Source organism: Pezoporus flaviventris, unplaced genomic scaffold, assembly GCF_033815535.1.
Source record: "Pezoporus flaviventris isolate CSIRO_AGI_PZ_B2104156 unplaced genomic scaffold, CSIRO_AGI_Pfla_v1 ptg000002l, whole genome shotgun sequence".
Lineage (NCBI taxonomy): Eukaryota > Metazoa > Chordata > Aves > Psittaciformes > Psittacidae > Pezoporus > Pezoporus flaviventris.
In genome coordinates this window covers 30,364,233-30,381,828 of record NW_026892550.1, presented here as the reverse complement: position 1 = coordinate 30,381,828, position 17,596 = coordinate 30,364,233, and the positions used below count along the sequence as shown (strand labels likewise).

At 37.7% G+C, this 17,596-nt stretch overlaps 1 protein-coding gene across 2 annotated transcripts in view; it reads right to left on the bottom strand.

The window, feature by feature from the left end:
- Positions 1-221: 221 nt before the first annotated feature.
- Positions 222-17,596, bottom strand: part of MTNR1A (melatonin receptor 1A) — a 50,006-nt gene continuing 32,631 nt past the window's right edge. For both annotated transcript variants that reach the window (XM_061473840.1, XM_061473851.1), the window contains one exon: positions 222-1,823. In XM_061473840.1, the coding sequence (XP_061329824.1) occupies positions 955-1,689 (735 nt within the window). In that variant the 5' untranslated portion in view covers positions 1,690-1,823 and the 3' untranslated portion in view covers positions 222-954. The remainder of the gene's footprint in view (positions 1,824-17,596) is intronic.

Sequence of the window (17,596 nt, the reverse complement as noted above, 5' to 3'; positions counted from 1 at the left end):
ATCCTCGATGCACCATTTGTTTTAAATGCATTATTCTTCTTACAGAGGTTTAGACCTTCTGTACCATACACAGGTGAGAAATAACAGTTTTTCCTTGTTTATGTTTATGCTTATGTTTCTAAGAGGTGTTTCCCCAGATTCCCCAGGTGTTTCTGATTTTATGAATTACTGTCTCTTCAGAAAGAATGGTGGTTTGTATTTCTTTTCCCAACCCTCCCACACATGCCCAAACAGCCTGAGCTGATGAATCATGGCTTTTTTCTTTCCTTGCTGTTTGTCCTCCTGACCTTGTAACTTTGAAGATAATCAGTCAGGTATAATTCTCCTCCCAAAAGCTATTTTAAAATTGAAAAGTCAATTGAGAATACCATTCCTAGGAGGGATGGTGAGGTTTAATTTCCAAAAAAATTAATAATCATGTCCATGTTAGGAACAAAGCAATATAGATCGAGGTCCTTGTCAAAAATTCTAATGAATTTTCAATTACCTTGATTTCTCATTTCACATTTCCTAATATATTTCTGATTTCATTTTTTAAAAGAAGTTCCCAGAGGTTTTAGAATCAGGACCACAACCTGGCCAGAAAGTGGCTGAAAGTGGTAGGAACAGTTTTGTAATTTCTTTTATTGAGCCAGGTGATGTGGACACTTCTGTTTCAATCTATTTCTAGTTGTTTATTTCCATTTAAGGAGGAGGAGATGGGGAAGGAAGTATCCATGCATAACTTTGTAATTCCCTCAAGGATATCATTGTGTTATTATACAAGAGATGTTCCACTGTATAATAGGATCTGCATGTCAAGTCTCTGTAACTTGAGTTTCCAAATACCATGCAAGAAATTTGATAAAAGTGCTTTCAGTGTAGAAGATATTTCACTATAATATTTAACAGTAGATCTAATAAAACAGTTCTTTATCTGAATGTTGTTGAGTGACAATAATAAGATTCCCATTTTTACACAGAGTCCACCTTCACTTGATTGTTGTTTGTAATTAATGGAGAAGGTTTACTTTTCATCCTGTCTCCCACATCATTAGAACTATCCTGGAAAAAATTTTTTGCTGTACAAAAAGTAACAATAATTCTCTTGTATTCTCTTCTGAAGTTCTGGTTCAGGAGTCCATATATTATAGCATTAAGGCAGCTGTTGAAATATGCCATGTAATAACTAGTTACAAACAACCACTCTGGAATCCTAGGGATAACAGCAGCTGGGTTGACAGCCACAGCAAGGCCTATGAAGTTCAAAGGAGCCCAGCAGACTGCAAACAGCACAAATACTACAAACATGGTTACAAAGTTTCTAAAGTCATGTGGTCTCAGCCTGGGGTTGTTATCCGGTTTAACCCTTCGCCTTACCTGAATAACAAGGATCCATATTCTCAAGTAACAGAAAGTAACAATGGCTATGGGGAGCAGGAAATGGAAAAACACAACTGCTATTGTATATGCTGAGCTCACTGATTGTGCAAATGTACATGAGTAAATCCTGGGGTCATACTGCAGTGATCCCACAAAAAGGTTGGGCACGATAGCAACAAATGTTAGGACCCAGATAAGAACAACGTAGCACAATGAATTCTTGTTGCTGTACAGCTTGTCATATTTGAGACTGTGGCAGATATAGCAGTATCGATTGATAGCGATGCCTGTAATATTGAAGATTGATCCAATGACACTTAGGCCCATCAAGAAGCCACTAATCTGGCACTGAAGGTATCCCAGATTCCATCCATTGTGAAATACAGATGTGAGCACCAGTGGATATGGGTAGATTGCTACAACCAAGTCTGCAACTGCCAGGCTTACAACAAACACATTTCCTGTAAAATAAGAGGCAAAAATTAGTTTTTCTTCTGCTCTTTTTTGTCACTTCTGCTCTCAATATGTTAATGAGCAGCCTTAGTGGAACTCTTTAAATGCAATTATTGTCTACTTTCTAGATTAAAATTCATTGTCATATATCAGAAATAAGACACTCATTATTAATCTAAAAAGGAAGTAGCTTAACTTAAAGATGCACCTTTTAAAAGAAACTGTCTTTAATTACCATGACCCAATACTTTTATAGTCTCATTTGGATTCTTCCAGCCACACAGACTCAGTATTCATATAAAATAAAAATATTCATAACTTTAAATCTTGCTTTGCTTTCAAATGGTCTCTTTTGAAAAATCAGCAGAAATAATATTACTACTAATAAATTGCTACTCACATTTACCTTCTATATTTAATTCCCTTTCCTTACAGTATCCCTTAACTTTTCCAGTCCTGAAATGAAAATTATTATTTTTCCCATTTGTATTTCAAGTTCCCATTACTTTAATGTGACTTTTAAAGTGACTGGTTTTGAATCTTATGGCTAGCACTCAATTAAACTTAACTTCTAAGAGTCTAGCTGAACACAAACTAAGCTCTTTTTCCTAAGAGACACACTCTTCAGTAAAAGAAGTGGTGCTGGGCAGTGACCTTGACAATTCCCAGACAATATTGATGCCATGCTCTTCTCTGCCTCCAAACTGGGAAATAAAGCAATGATCCATTATCTTGGTTCACTCTTCAATTAAAACAAAGGAAGACCATTTTAGACTGTGTTAGTTCTTGATAGAAGCCCTCTCTGTTCTTCAAAACAGTGGAATCCATCATAACTACATGTTTTGAATTTAGTTTTGAGCATAGATTATATGTTCTTCTTTTTAGTTGCTTAAATGGTAATTCATCTGAATGCCTCCCAGCCATTCTAGTTTCTAAGGTCACAGCGTACATTGACATAGCTTTTGTTCATTTCTTAAAAATAACTGCTACATGTATTGGTCTAGTTACTCATGTCCATATCTACAGAAAGCTATAAATGTATATATATATATATATATATATATATATATATATGTATGCATGTAGGGGGATAAATGTGTGTCTGAGATTATATTTTGGAATTCTGACATTATTCACTGAAGATGAAATACGAACTACTATTGCAAACTGTAAGAAAACATATTGCGAGTTTCATATTTCATAGAATATCATTATTAGTACAAAGTGGGCTTGGTGAACTATATTGTTCATTTATTTTGAGCAGACAAAATACAAATAGATAAAAATAGGTTAAAAGGAAAGGTAAAAGTATCTATGGACCCATAGGGCATTTTAGATGCTATAATTCTCAAAACTACTTTTTCAATGTATTATCACAAACATCTTAAAATACATATCCTTTCACTAATCTTACACATAAAATGGCCAGGTAAAAATATTAAATCTGCAAACACAGAGAAAATCATAGAAATTAATCTGGCTCAGAATGCTGCATATTCTCTTGTTTAAATTCTGATACATGCACAAAATACCACATTTGATATTTATACTAATAGCAGCTGGGAAAAATAGCATCAGTTAAAAGATTACTACACTGTTTTTCATGGATTTTGTATTTATAAACCACTTTCTCTTCATAGTGTCTGCAGTTGCTTCCTCTTTTGCTTGGGAATTCACTGCCAAACTGAAATATGCTTATCCTTAAGGATTTGGAAGATTTCAGATCATTTCAGCACAAACAGGAGAGGTTTTTTAAGCAGAAGATAACAAAGAAAAAAAAATCACTTTCAGAATTTAACCTTGACACAGTGGCAAGTGATACAAGAATAAAGAGACTAGATGAAACTCGGAGCTCTGTGTTTTGTCTTATGAATCAAGAAGTGGAGAATGAATGAAATGTTGCTGTTGGTAAGTTTTTTCCCTGTCCAGAATATTGTAGGTTTAATGAAATATTTCTGTCTCCAGATGGGACACAAAACCGGGACACTTCTTTAAATTTAATAGAAAAAATTCTATTTATATTTGCTAATGAATTTTCTGCTTAGCTGGAAACTGCCCATCCCAACCTTCTCTCTTTGCCATCCGCTGAAATATCTGCTGGTGCTCTCCATTAATATTGCCAATATTATTTACCCACTTCAGCCAAAAGGTTCAGCTATAAACACAAAGCTAAATGTTTTTTTTTTTCCCATTGCTGAAAGAAGACAGGTGGTATACTTCAGTTTTAGCAACCCTATGCTTTGTAAACAACAGAGTACAGGAGGAGTAAGCACTCTCTCTGAATCAGCCATATTTCAGGCTTTCATAAACCGGTGTGCCATGGTTGTCTCATCTTCTCAGTTGACAGCTGTAGAGCAACAAACTGAAAGTCTCGGAAATACAAGCTGTTTCATACAGAAATTGGAGGGTAGCAGTATACCCTGGTAGCCTGCCTTATTTAAAAGTGGAAAACAATGGAAACAATGTCCCAGGCAGCCAGCTCATGGTTAGTGTGTCAGCTGGATGACCAAAGCATTGGGCTAGAAAATACCTGGAAACCAGATACCTGCTTGCAGAGAGGACTTTTAACCTGTCTTTCAGGAAGGGTTATCTTCAAACTCGAGTTCAGATACATTTTCTGTGTAAGCACAACAACTTTGTCATTAAGATAAAATAGAAAATTTAAATAAAAATTTATTCGGGACTCATATGTATGTTGTATGTTTTGAGGTTCATTGTTTCAGACTCTGGAGTCAGATGTGAAATTATGTTGAGCTTTCATATGTTATATAGTATACACAATTTTAAAATATGAACCTAGATTTAGGCACCCACCATTATTGGAAAAGAGTGATATTTTATGAAATTCCCATGTATTTGATGGCATATTGTGAAATTAAACTGTTATCTTTGTGGAACACTTGGTATTGTAGAGGTGAGTACCATAAAAAAAAAAAGATATAGGAGAAAACTAATTGTTATCTTCAGGTCTGGATGTGAACAGAATTTTATAAACAAAGCCTAAAGCTCCATATTGAACCCTCTAAAAAAAGCCACAAAACCAAAATTAATAACTCTTCTTTGAATAAAAAGTATTCATTATCTCTAGAGAGTGAAAAAAACCCACAATTTATATAACTAAAGAATGCATTACTGTGCATTAACACCAGCTGGCTGAATTGAGGTTGAATTTCTTGACTTTGACATAAGTCAAATAAACTTGAATAAATTAAAGCAGATACTGTGCTGTGAAAGTATTTGGGAAGAAAGATAATCTACTGGTAACCAGCTTTAGCAGGCTATGCTTTTAGATGCAGTCTAAAGTAATGTTCCATTAAATATTTTCACCACCCTTACTGAAAAAGACACCTGTCTGCTCAGCAAACACATAGCAACATCATACCTCCCTGGTGAATAAAAAACTGCACTAAAGCAACAGAAAACAAACAAGTGCTCTCTGAGACAATTTGAATTTTCCAAGAACAAAATACAACATAAACTGAGTGTAAAAATTGTGACCTTAACAGATTATCAACAAAATGCTGATGGATTTAAGCGTCATGATATCAAAATGAATATGAGAGCATCAAATAAGAACTACATGATGTAGTTGTATCAGTAGCAACTTGTAGCTGCATAACATATACAAACGACTGTGTGGGTTGTTATTCCCTAAGTGCTAAGTATGTCCTGAAGTTAACAGGAATTAGAAAATTTCCAGAAATTTCTAACAACATGAATAAGTGCAGAATATTAATGGAAAAAAAAATTACTTAGCATAAGTAGTGCCGAATGCCTCCCATAAGCATAGACTGAAGGGCTGAGCACTTTGCAAGCAGATTACAAAGGACTAGTTCTTTCTGCAATTTTAGGAGAACTGAGGAAAGTGTGGTCTAAAGAGCTCTTTCCTCAAGGGCTGAGACTGAAGTATTTTAACTCTTCCAAAACTTTAAGCCTGGGGGAAAAAACTATACTGTAAGAAAGCATCCATAGATATCTATGGAAGAAAATAATGCTTTAAAGCATTACGGACTCCAGCTAGAATTTTTCAGTATTAAGGAAATCTGCATGAATTTTAGAGATCTCATTTTCCTAGCAACATTGGCCAGGCTACTATTCTCCTTTTTTCCAAGATATTCCTGTACTTTTTAATATTGGTTGCTAGGTCACTATTTCTGTTCACCTATTTCAAATTATTTCCTGTATAAATAATAAATTGGCTTCTTACAACAAATGCTTTCCAGACACCATCATGTTTTTATCATGTTGCTACATGTTGAAGCATGTAATATTTTGTTTCCTGTTTATGCATTTGTGCTCAGGTTGCACCAAATTTAGCTAAGAGAGCTTTAAAGTCTTTATATTAAGTGGAGATGTTTTTGCTTTTAGGTAAGACTAAACAGTACACGCAGCTATCATTTGAAGTCATGTATAAAGTCTTTGTTTCAATGGTAATCAATTCAGACTTTTCATGTTTAGTTGGTAAGCATATCTTTAAGAAAAGAGGAGGGGGGTTGGAACTAGATGATCTTAAGGTCCTTTCCAACCCTAACTATTCTATGATTCTATGATATTGTAAACATCTACAGTGTTAGACTAATTACCAGATCAAATTTAATTTCTAACTACTAGGTCCATGCTATTCTTATCTAATAGCTGTTTATCACCTGTCAGATACTGCCAGATATGCTGATCATTTCTGATCATTTCCTAACAAGGCTTAACAGGATGCTTTGCTATAAATTTAGATCAACTTTTCTTGAAGTCCTGATGTATTCACATATAATATTACTAAGATTATTATGTACACAGTTTTTATATATTTAATGGCACTATTTTTTATTTACTATTTATTTAAAGTACTGATTTTTGATCACTCTAATACTTCTGATTTTCTTCAATGATAGTTTACGATTGATTTATTTATTTATTTATTTTGCATTTTGAAATGTTTCTGATTAATCCAGTCCTTTCCCAGAATGTTAATCTGGGTGTTTATGCTATCTAAAAACAAGACTAAGATTAGGTGCATGCAACTGGGGGCCTGGAGCAGTAGAAAAATTAAATGTGGTATCTCATAGTTATAACTGAGCACAGCATCACACTTTTACATCTAGAAAAAGTGACAGTATTGACGGATGTCAAAACAGCTAGTTTAGAAAACTAGTAACTTCAGTTCACAACTAAATGGTAGGAGTGACTAAGTCTCTGATTATAGAATACAAGGCTTCACATGAATAAGGGCTACTTTATGAAGAAAGCAGAATTAGAAGGCTAAGCATAATGTTCAATATGATATGCTTCATTTTACCACTATAAGCTGAATTTCTTCCATAGAAAAGAATTTTCCTAGGCCTCTGCTTCTCTCATGGTTGTTTCCATGCACAAAATAGCCTCTCAATGACAAATATTAACCCATATTAATATTAATATGTCATATTCCATGAACATTTTTTTGCCCTGAATGTTGTTCCATTAGCACTGGTATTTTTACTGGTTGCTGTACCTGGCAGCACAGTCTGTGATTCCACAAAGGTCCTGTGCAAACAAAATTGTTAAATGAAAATACCTGTAAGTGGAGCCAGTGACCACTGTTTCTTAAGCAAAATTCCAAAGCCAAGTAAGGTTACCTAGACAAGCAAGCATGCACACAATCCCAACTTCACTGAAGACAGATTTGAAAGGTTTAAGAAACTAACAGTCCCGGCAGCTCAGCATCAAAATAGCAAAAAGCAGCTGAGCAAAAATGTAGGAATAAATATTACATAAGCTCCAGTTACTCCTGGGAGCTTCATTCACTTTACAGATCATAATATCAACTCCCTAGATCTCAAAAACCTATTTTTAAACTAGAGGTACTATTTATAAACATGGCCTGAATCAAGAGGTCCATGTGCACATTAAATTTGAATATAGCATGATGGGCCTGTGGGTTTTGCTTCTCATTAGGAAATTAACCCTGATGCTTCCCGTGGTGATGCAGGAAAATTTGAATGGTGTAAAGCCCACAACGAATTTTTTAGTTTTAAGCATAAGTAGCAAAACCTTTCCTTTTAAGCTGAAGAAAGACCTTGTATTATTTAATGATTATTTTAAAACCTCATCAAAATGTACACCTCTGTCACATAATAGATTTTCAGACCCCATATCATCTACTTAGGACACTAATGAAACCAGATGTTTTAATTACATACATGGCAATTACCTACAGCTGTAATGATGTCACACAGGTAGCTTGTTAGCACCAAGATACTGCATTGACCTAAATAATATCAGCTTTTAACTGTAGTTGACAGAAATTCAGGGTGCTGAATGTTACAGATCAAAAGCTGGAGAACTGCTTAACAGTATATTTGAGAGATGTGGAAGAATAGATTTTTTAAAGACCATGTTATCAGAATATTCTATATTGTAATGCTTTATTCCAGTGTGCCACAAGTTGAAGAAAATTTGACATAATCAGCACAGCATAAAAGAATGTTTCTACTGATATGCTCTGAAAAGAAAAGGTTATACTGTATTTAGATTATAATAATTATCATACAGAAACTTTCAGTGAAGCTTGCAGCAACAATTTAATTTGAAATGACTATGCCATCTTCTGGCCAAGAAAATTAGATGCATGAAATGGCAGTGAGGAATTATATAGTACACAGAATAAAGGAATGGAGGATTTTGGTGTCAGTTCCAAGTTGAATATAGACAAACAATATGTGGATGTGTGTAGTTTTGCAGATATGTCAAATGGCACACAGTTTTCTGTGACTTTACACCTACCGTATTTTACTGTCGTCCCATGGTACACATGAGACAGCTACTCCTCTCTTAAAAGTCTAAAAATATTTGTCAGTGCTATTTTTGGTGGCTCAGTCATGAAAATAAAGTGATGTGAGATTTACTGTAAGGCAGACAAAGGAATTGAATCCATATGCTGAATGAGTGGTACAGACTTGGGGATGTACCATGCCTCTGGCAGTTTTGTATGACATTTCAGGGCTTCTTTGAAAATGTCTCTTTTATTCAACCTCTCATGATAGGAGTACTTACTTTATACTAAGCAGTAGATTTGATAGGTACATGGGATATTGAATATCTCAGTTCTGGTAAGACTGAGGTATTTCTGTCTATGCCAAGAAGGGCAGTGCTGGATGAATTTATGTGACATGAAATGTGAAGCACCTGGAACTCAAAGCAGCAGTAAAGAAAAGGTCTAGGCTACCATTGCACATTTAAGCAGGAGTTGACTGAAGACCTTTTGTGGACCTAAACTTAAAAGTCTAGAGGTGGTCAGAGTTTGGGTCTTTTTTAAGGATTTTTAAGACGTGCGGTTTTTAAAATGACTACAGATAATAGCAGCTGGAGCTACCAGGGAACCTCAGGATACACACATCTTTCTATTACGTTATGCAGTGCCATGGAATATTTTGCTTTGAGGCTCTACAAAGTAGGTTCATGTCCAAGATATTTTGCCTTAGATGTAGCAGCAAATTGATCAAGACTTCTGTTCTTTTACGGAAACCTCTAAAATTTCATCACAGTAATATCTATCTGATACATGTTTACTTCAGTAACAAGATTGTATTAAACTGATGCTGTCATACAGTTTTGTAGCTTTGTAATATAGATAGATGAGGGTGGCTCTTGTTAAAAAAGTAGTCATGAAATTTGTCAACTCTCCAGTGGATATGGATAAAATAAATAGTTTAATTGCTGTTTGAAAAAAAGTTTTAAGTGCCATATAGAATCATAGAATAGTTAGGGTTGGAAAGGACCTCAAGATCATCTAGTTCCAATCCCCCTGCCATGGGCAGGGGCACCACACACTAAACCATATCACCCAAGGCTTTGTCCAACCTGGTCTTGAACACTGCCAGGGATGGAGCACACACAACTTCCCTGGGCAACCCATTCCAGTGCCTCACCACCCTAACAGGAAAGAATTTCCTCCTTATATCCAATCTAAACTTCCCCTGTTTAAGTTTTAACCCATTACCCCTTGTCCTGTCACTACAGTCCCTAATGAAGAGTCCCTCCCCAGCATCCCTATAGGCCCCCTTCAGATACTGGAAGGCTGCTATGAGGTCTCCATGCAGCCTTCTCTTCTCCAGCCTGAACAGCCCCAACTTTCTCAGCCTATCTGCATACGGGAGGTGCTCCAGCCCCCTGATCATCCTCGTGGCCCTTCTCTGGACTTGTTCCAACAGTTCCATGTCCTTTTTATGTTGAGGACACCAGAACTGCACACAATACTCCATATCCATACGTATATTTCTAGAATATGCAGAATATGCAGAATATACAGAATAAATATTTCTCTAGTTATGGGCCTCGTTCACTGTGCAAATATAGGGGGATTTTTTTTCAGTTCTATAGGTATTTTTCACCAAAATGTAAAGTCAGATGTAATTCTGTTTAAATCATTCTTAACTTACATTATGTTTGTCCGCCCAGCCAAGGGTGAACTAAGACATAACATAAAATATCTAGAAAGCTTGTAATGACATTGAAATGAATCAACAAACTCTGCTGTCTTGCAGATGGAAGTTAGAAACCAGGGTAGCCAGATACAGTGGTGGATGTCACAAGTTCTGCAGTCCTGGTTTTGGCTCTGGTATCTACCTGGACTGTTTTTGATACAGTTCACTGGGCAGGTGTGTTTTCAAGGTCAGGACATCTATTCCCTTTGAACATCAGCCACTTCTACTGTGATAGCAATATTTCAGAGACCAAATAGGTTTGCCTGAGTAACTTATCCACTTTTGCAGAAGGGAATTATATTACCACTTCTGATTTGATCTTTTCTATCTCTAATTTCTATGATTCATTTGAGAGGAAAAAAAATCCTCCAGACAACCTGTTTTCCAGCAAGGTATTGCCTAGATGTTACAGAACCCTAAGGTTGTCATCACAGTTCAGCAAGCTGTATGAAACCAATTAGAATAACAATACTGCTGATGTCAGAGGATCATGCTACTGAACTGCATCACAGCAGAATCAGCATAAGAGTATTTTCCCCCCCTTCACCTGTGTTTGCATAAGAGGCTGGAAATAAATGGAAGCAGAAAAATGATGCTATCATGGTTAATCACAGCTCACATAAATAAAACCAATATTACAGTTCAGAGACTAAAATAAATGAAAGGGAAAAGTCAGAGGGGGATGCTTCTGAAATATAATTATGTTTTCTATTTGTACAAAATCTCATAGATCAGTAAGAATCAGTGTCAGAAAAAGTGAAGATACAGCCTATTCCCTTCTAAGTTTTAATATGTATTTTGAGAAAACAAGTAAGAGAGGAGAGTGAAGGTGCACTACATAACTTCTGAGCCCAAAGAGTAGTGGTGAATGGTGTCACATCTAGCTGGTGACCAGTGGTGTCCCCCAGGACTCACTATTGGGCCAGTGTTTTTTAATATCTTTGTTGATAATCTGGATGAGGAGATCAAGTGCACCCTCAGTAAATTTGCAGATGACACCAAGTTGGCTGGGAGTGTTGATCTGCTGGAAAGGCTCTCCAGAGGGATCTGGACAGGCTGGATCAATGGGTTGAGGCCAGTGGTATGAAGTTCAACAAGGCAAAGTGCTGGGTCCTGCACTTGGGCCACAACAACCCCATGCAGTGCTACAGGCTTGAGAGTGAGTGGCTGGAAAGCTGCTCGGACGAAAAGGACCTGGGGGTGTTGGTTGACATCCACTGAACATGAGCCAGCTTGTGCCCAGGCAGCCAAGAAGGCCAGTGGCTTCCTGGCCTGTGTCAGAAATAGTGTGCCAGCAGGACTAGGGCAGTGATCATCCCTCTGTACTTAGCACTGCTGAGGCCTCACCTCAAATACTGTGTTCAGTTCTCAGTCCCTCACTACAGGACAGACACTGAGGTTCTGAAATGGGTAAGAGAAGGGCAACAAAGCTGACAAAGGGTCTAGAGCACAAGTCTTATAAGGAATGGCTGAAGGAACTGGGGTTGATTAGTCTAGGAAAGAGAATGCCTAGGGGGAAATGTATCTCTCTGCAACTACCTGGAAGGAGGTAGAGGGGTTGGTCTCTTCTCCCAAGAGATAGCACAAGAGATATCAGCCTCAAGCTGCAACAGGGGATGTTTAGATTGGGTCATAGGAAAAAAAAAAAATCACTGAAAGGGTAGTCAGGCATTGGAACAGGCTGCCCAGGGGAAGTGGTGCCATCACCATCCCTGGAAATGTTCAAAAACCATGTAGATGAGACTCTCAGTGATATGGCTTAGTGGTGGTCTTGGCAGTCCTGGGGTAATGGTTGGACTCTATGATCTTACAGGTTGTGGTGGGTTCAGCAGTAGCAGTCATGTTTTTCCTTTGTGTTAGCTGGCGCAGTGCTGTGTTTTGACTCCCAGCCCGAGAACAGTGCTGGTGATACTGATGTTTTCGGTTGTTACTAAGTGATGTTTACCCTGACCAAGGACTTTGTGAGGCTCATGCTCTGCCAGGGAGGAGGGGAAGCTGTGAGGAAGCAGAGATGGGGCGTCTGACCCAAGCTAGCCAGGGAGGTATTCCATACCACAGCACGTCATGCCTGGGGTGGGGGGTAACTGGGAGTTACCCGGAAGGACACGGGCTTCCGGGTGGAACTCGTTTTCTTGGCCGGTGGTATCGTATTCTCTTCCCTTGTTATTTTCCCTTATCATTGTTGTCGTTGGTGGTAGCGGTGGTGATTTGTGTTGTACATTGGTTGCTGGACTGTTCTTGTCTCAACCCGTAGGAGTTGCACTCTTTCGATCCTCCTCCCCGTTCCTCCGGGAGTGGGGAAGGGGAGAGCCCCGGTGTGGGGGGGACACGGACCTCGATTGTTGTCAGCTCGGCACCACTCACTGGGAGTGAGTGAACAAGTTACCTGACTGGGTTTAAACCACGACACAGGTCTTTTCCAACCTAGTTGATTCTATGATTCTATAGCTGACACAACACTTGTATGCTGTATATAATACTGCAAACATGAAATCCCTTTCCTGAATCTCTTTGAAAGTCACAGGTTTATCTAACAGGATTTTGTGGCTGAATTTGTCTACAGAATTATTCATGGGAAGAAAAAAAAGTTTAAAACTCTCAAGAGTACAAAATAATCAATTTTCTTTCTGTTATGACTAATAGCAGTGTAAGTGGTCATTCAGTGAATCCCACATTTAACTACAGAGTCCACAGTAGACAGTGAAGCTAATGAAATGAGTTCATAAAACAGTCTTCCCAGTTCTTTCTCCTAAATCAACAATGGTAGGACATCCGCCAGGAAAATCAAAAATAACATTATAGAAAATAGCACTTAAATATTAACATGTGTTTACTCTCCCTCTATCCATTCTCTATTTCTCTGTTCCTTTTCCTACTTCTCTTATGTATTCAATCACCACATCTTTTCTCTCCTTACTGACTTACAATCCAAAATCTTTTACATTTCTGACAGCTTTTTTTCCATTCTTCCCCTTCCTTTCCTCTTTCTTTGTCCCCAAATTCCTTAAAAATGTGAGGCTGTTTTTATATTACACTCCCACCTTAATAGTTTCATGATTTTAGGGGGTATTCATTCTGCCCAGCTGCCTCCAGTTCTTCCTGTCTCACTTTCATTTCTTCATTTGCTCTATTGTGCTACAGCAAAAATACAGAAGTTGAATGATCCCAGACCACAGAGGAATAAGTGAAATGGTATCAAGTATCATAAGAAATTCACTAGAAAAAGTACTATTTTAATTGCAATATTAGTAGGTAACTGATAGCATCAAGAACTGTTGCTTTTCTAGAGCATCAGAAATGCATTTAGCACTGGAAACTAAAAGGACAAAGAAGTGGAACTGATATATATGTATGGCAGCAAGATCAAGAATCTTATTACCTGTCTTATGTTTGTGTAGTCCACTTTATCAAAAGGAAATAGGAAAATAACTTTGAATTAAGAAAGAAAGTCCCCATAATGTGTAGTTCCTTTCTTCTGTAAAAAAAAGTTTAATAAACCCTGAGATATCTACTCCAGTTTTTGCACTAGAATAGACTGGTTTAGTCCATGACTGGAACACTTACACAATTTTCCCATGTCTGTGTATATCTGAAGCCTTCCAGGAGAATCCCTTTCTTAGCATGTGCCTCTGTAACTTGGCGAGCACTCACACCATGCCATGCTGGGGGGGGGGAAATATGTACAGAAATACAAATTAAACCTAAACTGGTTGCACTGTCAAGCAAACTCAAAATTTGATTTGACTATTTATAATTCAAAAAATTACTATTTATTAAGAGCTCACTCACCTGGAGGCATGTAACAGCATGCTGATGAATTTCCCAAACAATTTTGTCCTTAGAAGTAATTTTTCACGAGAAGAAATTAGGTAAAATAATGATTTAGCTACCCCACTGACTTGAGACAAGTTGAAGAAGCTTAAGTGAGTGAGTAAGTGGCTCTGTGTACTGAATATATCTCATAATTTTATTCATAGAATCGTAGAATCATAGGGTAGTTAGGGTTGGAAAGGACCTTAAGATCATCAGGTTCCAACCCCCCTGCCATGGGCAGGGACACCTCACACTAAACCATATCACCCAAGGTCTCGTCCAACCTGGTCTTGAACACCATTAGGGATGGAGCATTCACAACCTCCCTGGGCAACCCATTCCAGCGCCTCACCACCCTTACAGTAAAGAACTTCTTCCTTATATCCAACCTAAACTTCCCCTGTTTAATTTTTAACACGTTACCCTTTGTCCTATCACTACAGTCCCTAATGAAGAGTCTCCCCCCAGCATCCCTATAGGCCCCTTTCAGGGTACTGGAAGGCTGCTATGAGGTCTCCACGCAGCCTTCTCTTCTCCAGGCTGAACAGCCCCAACTTTCTCAACCTATCTTCATATGGGAGGTGCTCCAGCCCCCTGATCATCCTTGTGGCCCTCCTCTGGACTTGTTCCAACAGTTCCATGTCCTTTTTGTGTTGAGGACACCAGAACTGTACACAATACTCCAGGTGAGGTCTCATGAGAGCAGAGTAAAGGGGCAGGATCACCTCCTTCGACCTGCTGGTCATGCTCCTTTTGATGCAGCCCAGGATACGGTTGGCTTTCTGGGCTGCAAGTGCACACTGCCAGCTCATGTTCATTTTCTCTTCGACCAACACCCCCAAGTCTTTCTCTGCAGGGTTGCTCTGAATCTCTTCTTTGCCCAACCTGTAGCTGTGCCTGGGATTGCTCCGACCCAGGTGTAGGACCTTGCACTTGTCATGGTTAAACTTCATAAGGTTGGCATCAGCCCACCTCACAAGCATGTCAAGGTCCCTCTGGATGGCATTCCTTCCCTCCAACTGAACCACACAGCTTGGTGTCATAGGCAAACTTGATCAATTCCACTGTTCTCATCACCAACAAAGATGTTGAACAAGACTGGTCCCAACACCGATCCCTGAGGGACACCACTCATTACTGGTCTCCAGCTGGACATTGAGCCATTGACCACAACTCTTTGTGTGCAGCCATCCAGCCAGTTCTTTATCCACCGAGTGGTCCATCTATCAAATTATTACTGAATTATTACTCCTCTCCACCTTGTTTTAGTTATTTGCCTGTTCTCTGGATTTTTCTTTCATGAGAAGTGGTGTGGAATTTTTCAGAAAAAAAAAATTTTGTTGTTGTTGTTTTAGTCTAAACTGTTTATCACCGAATGTAGTTGAAGGACAATAAGGCTATGTCACTAGCTGATGGGAAAGTAATATATAATTGTTGTTGACTTTTAATACCTACATATGTCTTCAGGGTTCTCACTTAGCCTGTAGCACCAGAAAAGAATCTGTCCAGTACAATGAAATAAATTGCCGAAACCAGTGCTTCTGTGAAAAGTATTGGATTTCACATTATGGTAATTTCAGAAAGGTAGCATTTAAAAGTGGTGTTGTAATATCTCATCTGAAGTATCTGTACCCACTGATTTTTGTTATGACTCAGAAATATTCTAACTGCTCACCTTGAGAATCAAACACAATTTGTAAAATCAGTTTAATGCCTCCAGTGTAAAAAATGTGTGAAAACAAAATAGACTTGGAAAAGTATACTACCAATATAATCTCTGTCTTATAATATTATGTACATAATATCTTAGCTGTTGGAGCTCCTTTGCTTTTTTTAATGCTTGTTTTTTTTGTCTTATAGTCCTTTCTATCTTTGCTTAAAGTTTAGTGAGAATCTTAAAAAGAAAGCCTTTAAGCAAGCTGAAAAGCTATATATAGACAGCTAAAGATAGTATCCTTTTAAATATTCAGTAAAACTTTGCTTGTTCTCCCTCTGAACCTTACTGCTGAGTTCTTCGTCTTTTTTTAGGTACAGGTTTTTAGTGTGCCAACATACTTCATTATTTAATAAAATTTAACAAACCAGAAGTCAACACTTCTACTGATGAAGCTAAAAATAAAGAAGCACCCAAAGATTGGTTGGATAATTAGCATAATGAATATTAAAAAATAAAATAAAATAATCCCTATGGTGAAAGATTGCCAGAAAGAAGAGATTCTGTACAATCAGTGCATGTCAAGGAAAAAGCCTATTTATACTGTGTTGCAAAACCTGAAAGGAAGTTTATTGAGAAAAGGATGGAGTGGTGAGCAACTGATGAGGCAGCCCTAACTTCAGACAGCACTGAACAGTTGCTGAATGCTTCAGGTGATTGAATCCTAAAAAAAAAATTGGGAGAAAAGTCTTCCATATCTCATCTAAAGTCTCATAGATTTTCTTACTTTAGTTTCAGAAACATCTATGTTTAACTTTGTAGGTGAAAAGATTCCTTCAACAGTTTTGAAAGTGAAAGATGGCTTGAACTCCTCAGAGAGCCACGTTTGCTGTTTCCATGTATGAACACAAAATTGTCTGCTTTAGCAGGTTAATGTATTTTTTAAAGTAACAGCAGAAAGGCTTCCCCAAAAGATCCAAAAAACTCTTCACTCTTTCATAAAATATGTAAATCCAGGCTAACAGCATTCATTTATGTAAAATAAACCTGGTCAGTCCATGATGCAGAAGCAACTATTTTGGTCGCACATAAAAAAACTCCTTCAAACTCTTACAGAAATTGTGTCTATCAGTTGCACCTACTGATGTGTAATAGCAGTATCTGCTGTGAGTATATTCATCTCCTGATACACCCGAATTCAGATTTTAGGAAAGTCCAAGAGAATTTATTTTTTTTATAAGTTCCAATATCTGGAATAGGACACTTTCAGTTCTTTACAATATTTTTAAGGTATATTTTATTAACAACTCAAACTTCCTGAAATTTGTTGTGGCTGGGTATTGAGCTAGTCAGAGCTTTAAAACAGATTAACTAGCCTTCTCCTTACAGCAAGCTCAATGAAGAAAACCATCTAAGACATGAGAATGAAAATAAACCAGTTTCTCCCTGACTTTTTTTGTACTTTCAAGGCAGATCCTTTCTTCCATGACTGATTTCAGTCAGTTCAAGAACTCTGATGATCTCTTGTGGTCCTCTTTTCCCCATTTCTTAGGACTGATCTGTTTTCTGCTCTCAGCCATCTCAGTCCCTTGTTTAGCTGTAAGCTCTCTTCTTCGTGATGCCTTCCTGTGCCTTTCTCTTGGCTAGTGCTTGCTTTTATTGACCCCGCATAGCTGCTTCTGAGGGAGTCATCTTCACTTCCTCTTGAATGATAACCTCACCCAGATATGCCTTTACTAGCAGAACATACCAAACAGAGTGAGAAAAAAGAAAACACATACCTTTAGTCAGACTTAAGGGAGAGAAGAACAGTAGTTAAACTTTTCATCTTCAAGACAGGTCCTGAAAATGTCTTTTA